Consider the following 15,247-nt stretch of genomic DNA (forward strand, 5'->3'; position numbering starts at 1 on the left):
AACCCAAATTCCAATGGGTTTTAATTGGGCCTTGGTGAGCTTCTAATGGGTCAAATATGAAGACTTTATCTCGAAACAATATTTTGATATTATTTCATGCTAAAATACAGGTTCTGTTGAAATTTTAACGTTGACTGCCGAAACCAGTAAAAACATTAAAATACAATCATTTCATATTTAATAAACACATAATTGACCAAAATGAATTATTTCTACGAGGTTTATATCACAGTCTTGGGTGTTTATCATAATCCATCAATATCTAGATTGGTTCAATTAAATAGTTTGCAAGCATATATAATCAAAATCAGTTTAAGCGAAGATTGAAGCAGTACAAGTCTAGATCGGAACGACATAAGGAAGTTTCCAAATTCATAGGAGGAGTAAACACATGGAAGTCAAGTGTAAGTACGATGTTAATGTTTTTCATCAACTAGGATGTCAATTAGCATATATCATCATGGAGCCGCTAAAAGTCAAATAAGTTATCAAGCTGAAGACGTTCTTTGGAATGACCGCGTTCCAAAATCTCAATTTTAAGGGAGGCTGTTGGAATTACTAAATTGAGATTTAGTACTCGTTGCTAGATTTCAAATTAAGAAAGGTTGTTGGAATTAATAATTTGATATCTATCTAATTTGGTTAAATTAGAATTAGAGGTTTATTAATTATAAATAGGAGTGAGTAACAAGTATGAGTTGGTATTAGGAAACCAAGTTGATATTGTTAATATTATAATTGAGTTGGTAAGTTTCTAATTAGTAGCTTAGTAAGAATTAATAATTGGATAAACTATATGTGTGTGTGTGTGTGTCACTGTCTAGACATTAGCAAGAAGAAATGAGAGAATAACAAGCGAGATGTATTGTAGAAAGTATGAAGTGGTAAGTTTTTTGTTCTATAAGTTTTATATAAGTGGTTGTATTGATTTAATAAAATTAATTTAATTAAAGTTTGTTATCTACGCATATTATTCAATTTTGTGTGTTTGAATCAAAATTTTAGATTTTACAATAATATAATAAAAGAAAATAAGTTTTAATATGCAAACATATATTTTAGTATTACGAAACGATTTCGATATTTTGAGATTGAACAATAGATTACATCAAGTCATCTTTTTCTCTTTCAAAACAACCTTAACAACTTTTGAATTTCTTATAGATTAAGAAGACCATTTTCATTAGAAAACACTTCATAAAATATGGGAATTGGGATAGTTTGACTGATTGCCTCCTGGTCTTCTATTTGTGTCAGAGTTAGCAATTCGTAATGCAACAAAAATTCGATATGGAAAGTATTCGAATAAAATTCGAGTTTCGATAAGAATTCATTTTTTCAATTTGGATTAAAAAAAATGGAAACGACAAAAGTTCAGTTGCGTAAGTAATTCGAGTATAATACGTAGCTAAAAATAAAAACAATACGAGAAATTTTGACAACAAACTCATTAGACTTATAGTGAAAATACGATAAATTCGCAAATTGCTATAGCTAGGAAATCAATGCAGGGGTTAATTATTCGAGAATTAATGATTCTTTGTCAAATTAACAAATGATTCATAGTATCATTGAAAAGTACAACCTTTTTAAATGTTTTCCAAATTAAACGATAAATTCACGAATTCGTCCAATTTATAACTATGATCTGTGCTATGAACTTATGAAGTGCCTACTCATTTGTTGAGGCCCAAAGTTATGCAAATTATCCAATGAATGGTGCGCGAGTTCACCACGTTCCCAAAATAAATTATGGCCCTTCATTTGCCACATAAATAGTCAACGGTCAAATATAAAGAACAAATGGACCAAATGGAAAACTGTGATTTGTCCTATAAACTTTCCAATACCAAATATATCCCTCAACTTTATCAGCATCAGACACTCCAACGAGCAATTCCGTCATTCACCAATACCCAAAACTCAAAATTCTATCATAATCTAGACGAACGAATATGATTTGCCCCCGAACTTGACGAAAACCACCCACGCTAACAAAACTGATGTGTCTAATAAAAAGGACAAATTCGCAACTCCACTTTCCCAATACCAAAACTATCCCTCAGTCTAATCATTTAACAAGGTGCAAATTCGTCATTCCACAAACCGCCTCTCTTTTTCTCTCTATTTTTACTATTGATTTCCATTCCCAATCTCAAACACCTGCGTCACCAATTCAGCCACCCTCTCATTTCATCATCAAAAATCATGGCAACAACAAATCTACTCCGCCGAACAATTACCCGTTACTCAAACTCGCTACGCCACCACCAAATCCGTCTCTATGCATCAGAAACCCCCAATGAAAACCTAAAAACATTCTCAATCTACCGATGGAACCCAGACAACAGCTCAAAACCCCAACTCCAAGACTACCAAGTCGATTTAAAAAACTGTGGGCCAATGGTCTTAGACGCACTAATTAAAATAAAAAACGAAATCGACCCAACACTAACATTCCGTCGTTCATGTCGAGAAGGTATATGTGGGTCGTGTGCAATGAACATAGATGGGTGTAATGGGTTAGCCTGTTTGACTAAAATAGAAACGGATGATATGAAAACGGCGTCGATGATAACACCACTGCCACATATGTTTGTTATTAAAGATTTGGTTGTGGACATGACCCAATTTTATAACCAGTATAAGAGTATTGAACCTTGGTTGAAAAGGAAAACGGAAGGGAGTGAGACTGGTAAGGAGATTTTGCAGAGTAAGAAAGATAGGGCCAAATTGGATGGGATGTATGAGTGTATTTTGTGTGCTTGTTGTACTACTTCTTGTCCTAGTTATTGGTGGAATCCTGAAAAGTATCTTGGACCTGCTGCTCTGCTTCATGCTCACAGGTATTGTTTTTTTTTTTTTTTTATTTGGGATTCTTGAAATTATGTTTTTGTAGAATAGGTTTGTTCTTGTAAATAGTTTTTATGTGATACTTCTATGCAAGTTGGTCCAAACCCAAGTCCTCCTAGTTCCAGTATGCGTGTCAGTGATGTGCGGTATTGGATGTAGCACAGCTTGCCTGAGAGCTGTTTGTGGGACCAAATATGAGTAGATAATGTTTTAGAGGGCATTTAGAATTATTACAAACCTGTTGCAATTAGCGTCTCTTTGTCGCAAGAAGAAATTCGCTTATGGAACGATGCACTTAACCACTTGAAGCATTGTGTATCTTGCGGCACAGGAGATGGGCATACACATCTGTGCAATGCCCAGGTAGCACACTTTTGGCCAAATAGACCAAGAAGTAGTAGTTAACACGTCAATGTAAGCCAGAGCTGAACCCAGGCGTTAAAGTTCCTCTGCATTTGTTCTTAGTTTGATGTTAATACTGCTTAAGTGATGGGTAATGCTTGATTGATCTTTTAATATCAAATATAAACTCAACTAAGGCCTTGAAATGTTGGAATAAGTTATATTTGGGACACTGAGTTTTCTCTGAGTCCCCACGTCTTCAGCAGGTGTAGTAGTAAATATTTTCCTCCAAAATCCTGCCGTGGAATTCATAAGAATAAAAGGGAAAACGTAGCTTCTTATAAATTGTTATCAAGATGAATTGTAATATGAGAATTTGCTCAAATAATGAATTACTAATTCTGTTTTTATTAGAACTTTTTATGGTTTTTCTATTTTCACTATGCGATAATTTTTGGATTACTAGATAGCTGTGATAAGCTAGTTTTAAGAACAAAATATGGATCACAATTTAGAATGGACATAAATAGGAAGTGGGATTAGGTAGTTTGAACACAAATTATTAACACAGTAGTGTCCCTCTTATTTAAGTGCTTTGAAATGTTGTGTCGGACTGTGTTCCCGTGTCAGACACATACCTCGCGTCAAGGACAGATTGTTTACTGTTCATTATTTGTATGTATTGATTATTTTTCCTGCTCTTCTATCATCTTTTTTGTCGTGGCAATATGATAAATTTGTGACGCAACTTTTACGTTGGATGCGACACTAAATTCATTTTAAGAGGGAGACATATTCTCTATTACACGGGTACTTCATATTCTGCGCCGTGTTGGCGTGCCCGACATGGACACACGACTCAGATACGACACCAACACTTCTAGATGAAGAGGTGGATCAGTGGATGATAATGTATCTTAAATAAGCCCAAAGAATTGAAATTCTGTAACTTCTTTTCTATAACCTTCTTGTCATATAGTCTTTTTAATTAAAAAAATGTTAAATTAAATTGAATATTACCTGTGTCCACAAATCTGATTTTTTAGACCATACCATGTCCGACTCTTGGTGTCCAAATCGAATACTCGTACCCGTACCCATGCAACACATGATATTCCCTATTGTGGTTTTGTTACATGTTTTGACGTTGTTCAAAACCAAGTACTTAGAATTGGAAGCATGTAGCAAGATACTAGATTAGTAGTTTAGTTGTTGGAATCAAGAACAGTCTTCCAAGTTCTCAATAGTTTTACTAATGAAGTGCAAATAGGTTGATGTCAGGTTATTCGTTGGTATACTGGCCACGCATGTGGGTATTGGGCCTCATGGTCTTAGACAAGTTCTTCCAATAAATAAAAGGAGCAACAGGGATGATATCAGATTCCAGAGTGGGTATATTAATATTGCCTGGAATCAACTTTGTACTGTATTAATGCGATTGAACATAAAAATGTATACTGCTTGTGTTAGTTGTCCAAAGCGATCAAACACTTATTAGTTGAATGGTATTTTACTTCTTGTCAAATATCTTTTTAAAGTTTCAAAAGCTTTGCCTTGTTAAAAATCATTTAACTCATGAAGTTTCAGATCGCTTTCAACAATTAACAAAAATGTCGTACATTTTTATGTTTAATCATATGCTGTAGGACTTTGATTCTCTGCAAAGTTGTTACACACACTTTGGAACCTGAAATTATTCCTTCTCCTCCTTTTCTCTATTGGTAAAACTTATGCTAATCTAACCTCTAAAATCCCTGCCCCACCAACCTAGTCTCTACTGTCCTTTCTTGTTCTGTGATATCTGCTCACTATAGCTATTTGATTCTAAGGACAATAGAGAATAGGGATGTTCGTATTGGGAGGAGAAAATAAGATTTTTGGTACCTTTATTATAAAATTTATGTAAAGTTGTTACATGGAAAGAGCAATGAGTAGAAAATGGTTTAGAGGGTGTTTAAGAGTATTATAACCCATAAAGGTTGAAATCTATGTATCTTGGACATTTTACATTCCTTATATTCTTAAAAAAATCTGTGTCTGAGTGTTTGACACGCGGACACACTAACACTTGTGTTGGACACACGGACACATTATGCATTTACAATTTCAAACTAGGGTTTCTTTTTAAACCCTAAAAGACTATGAACATAATCTATTAACATAGTTACAACTCCATGATATGCCACTTTCATAGTAATTTATGTGTAAGGAAGCGTTTGGTTAGGTCTTGACTCTTGAGCCCAAAAATTAGTTGTGCAAATAAAGAATAGTTTTAGTTTTCTTTTTAAGTTTTTTAGTTAGATGTGTCCCGATGTCCTACTTCATATAGGCAGCTGTGTTGGATGCAGACACGCATACCCATGTCGATGTGACTTAGGTTGAAGTCAGCCTCTACTTCTCTATGCATGGTCCAAGCTTCGATTGGCTCCTAAAGAATTGAACTGTTTAAGACGCAGGACCTAGGCATACTCCAATGTCAGTCTCTAGGTGTCCTGCTTTTGTCTGCAGAGACAATGAACGGCCAGTTAACACTTATAGGCAAGCTACTCCAGAACTCAAGACCTCCTAAATCCAGCACATCTTTGAGTCATTTGTTGTATTAAAGCTGTTTTTGGGACCAAAAATAAGTAGAGAATGTTTTAGAGGGCATTTAGAATTATTACGAACCCAAAAAAAAGTATTGCAATTAGTGTCTTTGGCTCAAGTAGCGGTTCACATATAAGACAATTTACTCAACCACTTAAAGCATTGTATATCTCAAGGTGCAGGAGGTGGGAATAAACCTTTCTGCTGTGCCTAGGTGGCACACTTTTGGCAAGATAGACCAAGAAGCAGTATTTAATACATTAAAGTAAGCCAGAACTGAACCCAGGACCTCAAATTTTCACTTGTCAGAATGTCAGCTATTTGATAAATGGGATCAAGCCCAGACCCAGGCATTCGGTTGGGTTTAGATAGAAGGGAAGGTTTAGCTTCTCTCTCTCATCCATTTGGTGCTTTTATATTGAAAACTTACAATTTTCTGGTCAACCTATTACCCTATCATGGCCCCTCCCCCTTGTTCGATTCTTTTCTGTATACTCTCTGACAGATACAAGGGCAAGTTTGGCTCTTTCTCATTTTTCATTCTTTATATTGAAACTTTACAATTATATTTATGTCAGCCTTAGCTGGCCTCCCCCTGCTTTTGATTTTCTATCTGTAATCTGCATGACAGTCTTCCACCATCTTTGTCTGTAGACTTGTCTTGTTTTGGAAAGAATGATTTCATGATGTGTAACTATCCTTGTGCTTCCTTTCCGCTCATACCTCAGTGGAATTTATCGATATTCCAGTACTTTTCTGCAGTTCTTTCTCTGAAAAGTGCTCCTTTGTCTCGTGAAACTAAACAAAATCTATATACATCACAATGTAACCTTGCAATTCAGACTATCATCTCTGACATAATGCAAATCTGGATTTAGTGATCTTGAATGACCTTTAGAGCAAATGCGTTTCCTAGCAACAAGTATACTTGGGTCCACTGGCTTGGCTGTGCTCCACCCTTTGGTTTGTATCGCTGGAACCATTATTCTTTTTCCAATACCTTTTATGGTGTCATATATGAACTCTTTTTTGTACCAAGTATACGTGAGTTTCTTAGGTGCTTATCTTGTTTTCTTGAAGTATATGGTTTCTAGCACAGTTGAGCGCAGTTAAATCAAATGTTGGTGCACTGTTCAATCATTTGGCTATATTCCCCAAGACCATGTTGTTGCAATTAAAACTGGTGAATTTACCTTGGAATTAAGGATGCCATTTTCTGTCAACACTGACTATATAATATCTCTATATGTTGAGAATCTTTTATTTCTTTAGACCAGTATGATATTTCTTGTTTTTGGTTTACCGAATTTTATGTTCTTGGAGTTCTCAATGGCTATAAATGTCAAACTGAGTTTATTTTTCCTTTCTCATGACAGTAAAACTGATAAAATAATATTATTCTGGAAGAATAGGTTCTTTTCCCATCACTTATTGCGAATTAAAAATAGAGATGTGCTCTTTTTAGTGTCGTGGTTTTCATAATATTGCATTAACCTATAATGATCTATTAATATACAGTGATTTGACAGTCACCATAGTTATGGTCTTGGATCTCCTCACTGTTATTGTTGTGATTTGCATTTAATTACATCAAGGTATGTACAGTTGTAAAATCTTCTTTTTAATGTTGGTGAGTGCAGGTGGATCAGTGACAGTCGTGATGAGTACACAACAGAGCGTTTGGATGCAATTAACGACGAGTTTAAGTTGTATCGCTGCCACACAATATTGAATTGTGCACGTGCCTGCCCTAAAGGGTTAAATCCTGGTAAGCAGATTCAAGCCATCAAAACTAAAGAAATGATGAGTGCCTGAAAGCTTGAGTCCTGAAGAAGAGGATGACTGGATTTGGTGTGTAGAGTTGGGGCTCTTCTTGCATTTGTGATCTGAGAAAAATGAAAACTAATAATTTGTTACGGGCTTTGGCCTGATTTTACATACTTACTGTATTATGTCATGCGTTTGAAGCTTAACATGTACGGGCTTTGGCCTGATTTTACATACTTATTGTATTATGTCATGCGTTTGAAGCTTAACATGTGAACTTAAATAAAATGTTCATTGTACTGCATTGGATATATCTTTGTTAGTGCACCCTTTTGTCAGGTTGATGTACACTGTTCAAAATGTAATAACTCAGATGGGTTAGTTCTGATATGCTCGGATCTGGAATTGGAATACTTGAGCAGTTTGAAATGCCTGATAATAATGATGCCAATAAGGACAATATCATTTCTTGTTGCGTAATTCAACTGGCAAATATGCCCAAGCCTCGCTTCATACAATATGTTTTTGCCCCTATTGTTTGGTCTTCTCGCATCAGTTCCTAAAGAACACCTATTGTCCTGATTTCCTCACTGTTACTGCTTGTAAGATCTCCCTTTTATGTTGGCGAATGGAGGTGAATCAGTGACACTCAGAGATGAGTACACAAAGGAGCGTTTGGATGCAATAGACCACGAGTGTAAGCTCTATCACTGTCACACGATATTATATTGTGCACATTCCCGCCCTGAAAGGTCTAGTCCTGGAAAGTAGATTAAGGGTTAGTCATGGAATTAGGGCGACTCCCCATTTTCAGAAATATTAGGGATACGACCCCCCATTACCCATCAACATAAAAATGCAGCTTTATTCTGAACCTAAACCAGTAAACCAAGCATCATCATTTCGTGCTTCTTTTTCAGCAGCAGTAATTCTTTGTTAAAGGAAATATTTGCTGAACATAGATACAACTTTTTGGGTTTGGTCAATATAACAGCTGTTGGCAAAACCCTACAACAACTAAAAAGTTGGTATAGCAAAAGCATTATGCCCTTATGAACACTTTTGCAGGTCACCTCCTTCACTGCTCGCTGATTTAGAGCTTGAAGTAAAGAAAGTATCTGCTCCTCAGAAGAGGAGAAACTCAACTAGGGTGGGTTAAAAAGCTACAGACAACCCAACCTTAGCACTCTTCAAGATTGACATCATGTTGACTGCTCCAGAAACGGTGAGAAGAGACTTTGGTCCCCATTTGCATTCACGTTGTATGGCGGCTCTCACCTTACCAAAGTTATCTACACAAGCTTTGACCATAGTGAAGGGATCCAGTTTACGTTGAACACCTACCGTCACGTTGCTCATATGGGTTGATGGGCTTAGAGCAAACTCATAACCCAAAGCTGTATAGGTTGAGCAATTTATTAGGTGGTAGATGGAAGCTGTAAGTGTGACATCCTTGGCATTCCTGATTAAACAGCAAACTAGATTATACTCTGCATATAACATTGACAAAAAGTCTAAAACCTTGCAAAAGTGGGAAAAAAACACTCACAAATTCAAGGAGGTAATGTATCTGGGGCAGAAAGTGCGCAACCCGAACTTGCACTCCGTCAATTTCAAAGTTGCAGTGTTGATGGACACATTAGTTCCTACAGACAAATCATCTTCTCCGAACATACATGAGAAGCCAACAACTGGATTTGCAATCAACCCAATACTTGAGCTGATTCCCACAAATTCAGTCTGGTACTGGAGTTCCATCTGTAACAAAAACACTAGACAATAAATAAAGTTTCTAACAATTGATTTCTACAAGTACAGTGTCAAAGAATGGTCCATTTAAGAGTAATGGTCAACATAATAATGGTGAGATAATATTATCAGCATAGCAGAGTTTATCTAGTTTAAGCATCCACCTTACATATTAACGAAAGAACAGGAGATGTGATTACATGGAGTAAACACAGTAAAGTGGGCGACTGCTACCCTGCCTAGCATGGAGTAAAGTGGCGCGGGAAATGTTTGCCTAGGGAGAGGGTCATGTTGATATTCAAAGTATGTTGATCAAACAATTTTTAAAACTACGCCAAGGAAGGACAATTATATGGCCCACAATTCCAAGAAGGAAGCGTGGAACTATTCTTCAATTTTGAGATTTAGACTGACAGAGTGAAGGATTTGATTTTTAAGAAAAGAGCAAAAAAGTCTGATTTCGGTATTTAGGAGAAAAACAAAATTCTCAACTATGCAATTTTGCGGGGTGAAAATGAAGCTCTAATATGACTGTCATTGTCAATTATAACAGAATCAAGAAAATTTTAAAATATTTTGAAAAGAGTAAGACAACTAGGGTTCTCATAAAAAAACCAAAAGCACAACATTTTGATCCAGAAAGGATAACAGTCTAGGGCCTAAGCCTTATTTAAAACTAAAGAGGAATTAACTAAAAAAATACATAGTTAACATGGCACCTGCACCTCAAAAATTGGCACAAAATAAACTAAAGAAGATGAAAAGAGATAGACGGTTTTGGCGTGGGCATGGGCACCAGGAGATGGCGTCACAATGACGCCACTCCACATACCCTGAAGGCATGAGCGCTACAGAGGCATTTGCACTGGAATTGCTGCTGGAAGACATGGGACACCAAGAGTGATACAGTTGGAGTCCATTTCTCCAAAAGTTAGCATATATATGTATCTAAGCATGCCAAAAAACAAACAAAAAAAGAGTACAAAATTTCCAACAGTAAAGTTCAGCTAAAGATCAACATAACAACAACGTTACTCACTTTGCCGGATTCCCGGTCAGGATAAAAGAAATCAAAAACTGTCTTCATCCCAGGTGCATGTTCAATTTTCATGGATGCAGAAGTCTGGCAAAAACACAACAAAAATATTAACCAACATTTTCAATCATCATAAACATTGCAATTTCAACAACTGATTTACAATTTGATCGAACTTCAGGGTAAAACACAAGTTTCATGATTACATTTGCTTCATTTGTGTTTGTTTATTTGTTCAATCATTCAATTAGTTCGCTCAATCACAATTACTATGTAACAAACGACAGACAAATTGCGAGTAATTAACAAAATGCACACAAAACATCCTCAAGTTTATATATATCTCTGCTAGCCAACTTTAATGGCTGCTTATTGTCCTTTCTAAATAGAAGTTCACCATCATCTTCAATTTATCTGTCTTTTCCTGGTGAATTTTTGCAATAACCAATCTAAAGGATAATCTAGAAAACACTAACTAGATATAACGATTTACTATCTGAAAACATATTGTACGGTGGGGAACGAAGAAAATCTGCTTTTTTTAGCACTACACTAAAGCATGCCATACGAAGGTACACAAATTGAAATAAGCTGAACTCCACAATAACAAACCTATTGCCAGCAGATCTTATGGTTTCCAAGATTACAAACCTATATTTTAACCACCCTCGTAACTCAACAAGCAACTATGGAAGCAGTGAAAAGAAAAGGAACAAAACCTCAAAATCGCACAAGATACAAGATTTAACAATAGAAAATCCAAGCCGCCGTCAGTGTGCAATTCTAACAAGGAACATAAAAAAAAAGTGCTGAAGTTAAAAAATTAATATGGCCTACCTTGGAATCGATACCGGCTTTTACATCACTAATAATCTCGCTCTTCAGGAGGGTTTTAGAGTCAGCCACAAAAGAATCACATATTCTTCTTCCGGAATGTGTGATAGCCTGCAGTATTGATTGATTAAAGTGTGAGAAGTGAAGATTTCCATAACCATTACTTACAGAGAAGTAGTCCAGGAGACTAAATTCGAGAAAATATCAAGGACAAGAATATTCATTCTCTCGATTCAAAAGATGATTACATGCCGTTGTATTTAGCCACTTACAAAGTTACAAGATAATAATGGCTAAATAGAAGCAAACCAACACTCACTCCTACCGACCTACGACTACTCTACCAAATGTGTTATACATGCAACAGAATTGAGCCTTATGATAAACTGGTTGGAAATTTTCATATAGTAGTCATGGAATGTACAATCACGCGGGTGTTGATTCACTAGGTCGCCCCAATGTCACACTGAATACTACTACCTCACAAGTGTCACACTGAAAAGAGCACCAAGCAAACAGGTGAAATAAGTAGTTCATTCAACATTTTAACAAGTCCAATTTCAAATACCCACAAAAAAAGAAATCATGAATTCATCAGAAAAATTGAATGTGCAAAAAGATACCCATTTGGTCATGCAAGATAGTTGTAACTTGTAAGTCTAAATTAGTAACTATTAAATAATGTAATAAATAAGAAGCAAATGGTGATATAACTTACTCCATACGAAACGTGGTTGGAGAAGGTGCAATTTAGGCCAGTATGGAAATCCTTGTATAACAAATCTATGGAAATACGGAATAAACAAATTATTTACATAATAAATTCAAAAGAATTTTCATGGGAAGTAAGTGGACCAATGAACTTACCTCTGACTTCCTTGTCAATATTTGCATAAAGACCTCGAACTTGCACCATGGTTCAGAGCTGACTGAAAACACAATGACCAACTAGCTAGGGCTTATTCAAACAAACGGTAAAGAGTAGTTGTATTTTTTTCAATCTCTACAGAAAAATATGCTATTGGGCCAAGGCCCAGCGTCCGGCAGTGAACAACTCCACTCTTTGGCGCCAAAATCATCACAGAGTACAAATATATAGACCCTACTTCCAGGCGCCATCTCTTGTAATTTAATAACTGATAGTTCATAGACATATAATTATATAAAGCAAGTTGTAGAAATTCATAGACAAGAAAGCAATACAGACTTGATAAAAACAATCATGCCCTCCTAAACCATCAATTACGAAGGCCAAGCTATGTAAAATCTCCTTCAATGGAGGAACCGAAGTATAAGAAACTTTCAACTTTCGCCACTGAAATGGAAATTAAGCAGGTGGGCAAGGCTTCACCTTGGTGATATTAAACTCCATCAACAACTATCTTGTGAGAGGTTATGTTGTTCTACACGCAGCTAAGCATTCCCAAATTAAACAGTTCATGGTCCATCAGGTTAGTGGGAATACGCCTACTGCGCAGCACAAAACAGAGAAGTGATCACTGAGCCTGCCGTAGGTATCTCTCCAGCAGCATTAGTAGGTGATCGCCCTGTGTTTTGAGAACACTATCCTATGTATCTACCGCGACATCAAGTATCTGTATAAGCATGTACTGGAACACTCTCCTTATGTCAGTGTTTTGCCTGAGCTTGCAACAAGGATGGTATTGGACAGTAAACCCTTTGTGAAGTGGTGGCCTTTTAAAGATGAAGATAACGAGTCTTGAGGCTTATTTATTTGTAGAATCACATTCTCATGTTGGTGAACTCAAGGCTCGACGGTACCAGGGAAGAAGGTGAAATGGAATTCACCCCGGCTGTGTCAAGCAAAAAGCAGGCCAAGAGGACTAGTGGGTGGAAGTGTAAGCATATTCTTAAACTTAAACTAATGATCTTGAATAGGAACTCACCAATATCATAACAATAATGAATCAATGATTAAATGTAAATAGACATACCTTAATCCATAGTTTTAGATGAATGGAACATGTAGAACGGCGAAGGAAAACTTGTTTCTCACCCTAAGCCTTTTATTCTGTCCACAATGTACACTAGATTTACTGCTATGCAGAGAGAGAGAGAGAGTATGGCGAAGAAGAAGTAGAAGTAGAGAAAGGGTACAGGGGGAGGTATATAGACAGACAGAAATGAAGTGAATATTAGGGAGGCTTTTGGAGACCACCTCAAGAGTTCACTCACACTCACGGATTTGTTGGAGTTATCCCTCACATGAGGAGAGAAAACAGAGCTGGAGAGAAACGGGCGAATTCGGCGTTGGAAATGTCGAGCCTACCTTTCGGATGAAGCGACTTCGGCTCGAGTTCCAAGAGAATAGGGCGACCAGCTCATAGAGGGCGACCAGCCTCGATCTCCATTACATTGGCCTTGGCGCTCGGCCAGTCTAATTTTCGTGTGGGCTTTGCTTCAAGATTCTCGCGAAATTTGGTTTTTGGAGATAAAACCAAAAATCAAGGTTTTGGAAAACCAACCAAACCAAACAAGTCAGAAGGATTGGAATCCAGACTAAAACAAAGAGAGAGAACCTTTACAGAGATACAACCCTGTAAAGAGATAATAGTGATCTAGTAAGATGAGAGACTGTAAGGAGAGATTGTAATCTTCCTTCCCACTTTATTAAGAACTGGCTCTTGTGGAAGTAGACATCATTGGCCGAACCACGGTAAATCTTTGTGTTGTGGTTTGTTTCTACTGCTTTACATTATTATCTGTTGTTAATAGTTGTTTAGCGAGTTGGGCATGTTAGTATAGGTTGTAGTTGATATTTAGATTTTGTCCGGAGTTGAATTGTGTTCAAATATAAGTTATCTGTGTAGTGGGGGGAATCGATTGGTATTGGTGTAATCCCCAACAAGTGGTATCAGAGCCTTGGTTAGAATAGCCTAGGGTGTTATCCGAATCTTGGTCAGAAGGTGTTTGACGAAATTCCTGAGAGAAGATTTGAGGTTAAATAACTTGTAGATATGGACCATTCCGTGAACACTCGTATGATAAATTTGAATAGGAAGAACTACACCATCTGGAAAGCCAAGATGGAAGACTTGCTATACTGCAAGGACTTGACACTTCCCATTGAGAATGAGGGAGTAAAACCGAAAAAGGCCGATGAAATTTGAGTGGAAAAAGCTTGACAGAAAAGCGATTGGATACATTCGACAGTAGATTGACGACAGTGTCTTTCACCATGTGTCCCAAGAGACTACAGCCTTCAGTCTGTGGAAGAAACTCGAAGACCTATATGAAAGGAAGTCGGGTGGAAACAAAGTGCTAGTCGTTAAGAAGTTTGCGGACCACGGCACAAAAAGAAGGTTCTTCAATGTCTGAGCATCTTAATGAAGTACAGAGTATCATCAATCAGATGCATTTGATGAAGATCGATTTGGGAGACGAAGTTGAGGCTTTGTTTCTATTAGGCTTTCTTCCCGAAAGTTGGGAGACATTAGCAGTTTCTACATGGAGCGACCAAGGATGGAATTGTTACCATGGAGATGGCTACCATGTCTGTTGAATGAAGAGACTAGAAGGAGTGCAAGAAGCGGCTCCTCTCACTCGAGGTCCTTTCACGGAGAAACGGGGAGAGGTCAAAACAGAAAACCATCTCGCTCTAGAGGTGATGACGGAAATAAATCTAGGGGGTGAAGCTAGAACTCCTAAGGCGAGAGGGCAATGTTACTATTGTGCCACCAAAGGCCACTTCGGATATGAGTCGCGAACAACAAGAGGGATGAGAAGAATAACCGTGTACATGAAGACATGGTGCGGAGGGAACGGAAACACAGTGCAGATATACTTCCGCACTAGTCGAGGACCTAGTGGGAATTGTGTCGGATTGTGGTGTGTCTTTGCCTCTTAGTACCTCATGTCGATACTGAGTGGGTGATAGATACATGAGCATCCTATCCGCCACACCGCATTGTGGATTCTTCACTACCTACGGTATGGTGAATATGGTAAAGTGAGGATGGGTAACAGTGGAGTCTCGAAGATTATAGGCATTGGAGATGTTCATGTAGAAACCAATGTCGGCTACACCTTGACACTCAAGGATGTAAGACATGTTCCTGA

At 37.2% G+C, this 15,247-nt stretch overlaps 2 protein-coding genes across 3 annotated transcripts; one reads left to right on the forward strand and one right to left on the reverse strand.

The window, feature by feature from the left end:
* The first annotated feature begins 1,746 nt into the window (after nt 1-1,746).
* Nucleotides 1,747-7,857, forward strand: LOC147496792 (succinate dehydrogenase [ubiquinone] iron-sulfur subunit 1, mitochondrial-like). Its single transcript, XM_086559673.1, has 2 exons — nt 1,747-2,846; nt 7,422-7,857. Exons 1-2 carry the CDS (start codon nt 2,209-2,211, stop codon nt 7,594-7,596), a joined length of 813 nt encoding a protein of 270 aa, XP_086415799.1. The 5' UTR covers nt 1,747-2,208; the 3' UTR covers nt 7,597-7,857.
* A 536-nt stretch (nt 7,858-8,393) lies between these two features.
* Nucleotides 8,394-13,318, reverse strand: LOC147496793 (mitochondrial outer membrane protein porin of 36 kDa-like). Of its 2 annotated transcripts, none has more exons than XM_086559672.1 (7): nt 13,123-13,318; nt 12,035-12,096; nt 11,886-11,950; nt 11,171-11,278; nt 10,337-10,420; nt 9,098-9,306; nt 8,394-9,010 (listed from the first exon to the last, which is right to left on the reverse strand). In XM_086559672.1, exons 2-7 carry the CDS (start codon nt 12,081-12,083, stop codon nt 8,704-8,706), a joined length of 822 nt encoding a protein of 273 aa, XP_086415798.1. In that variant the 5' UTR covers nt 12,084-12,096; nt 13,123-13,318; the 3' UTR covers nt 8,394-8,703. The 2 variants fall into 2 exon arrangements, with proteins under 2 accessions (XP_086415798.1, XP_086415797.1); XM_086559671.1 differs by having other exon boundaries at nt 12,035-12,286; nt 13,123-13,214.
* Between the last annotated feature and the right edge of the window lie 1,929 nt (nt 13,319-15,247).

This window comes from Coptis chinensis, chromosome 5 (assembly GCF_015680905.1).
Source record: "Coptis chinensis isolate HL-2020 chromosome 5, ASM1568090v1, whole genome shotgun sequence".
Classification (NCBI taxonomy): domain Eukaryota; kingdom Viridiplantae; phylum Streptophyta; class Magnoliopsida; order Ranunculales; family Ranunculaceae; genus Coptis; species Coptis chinensis.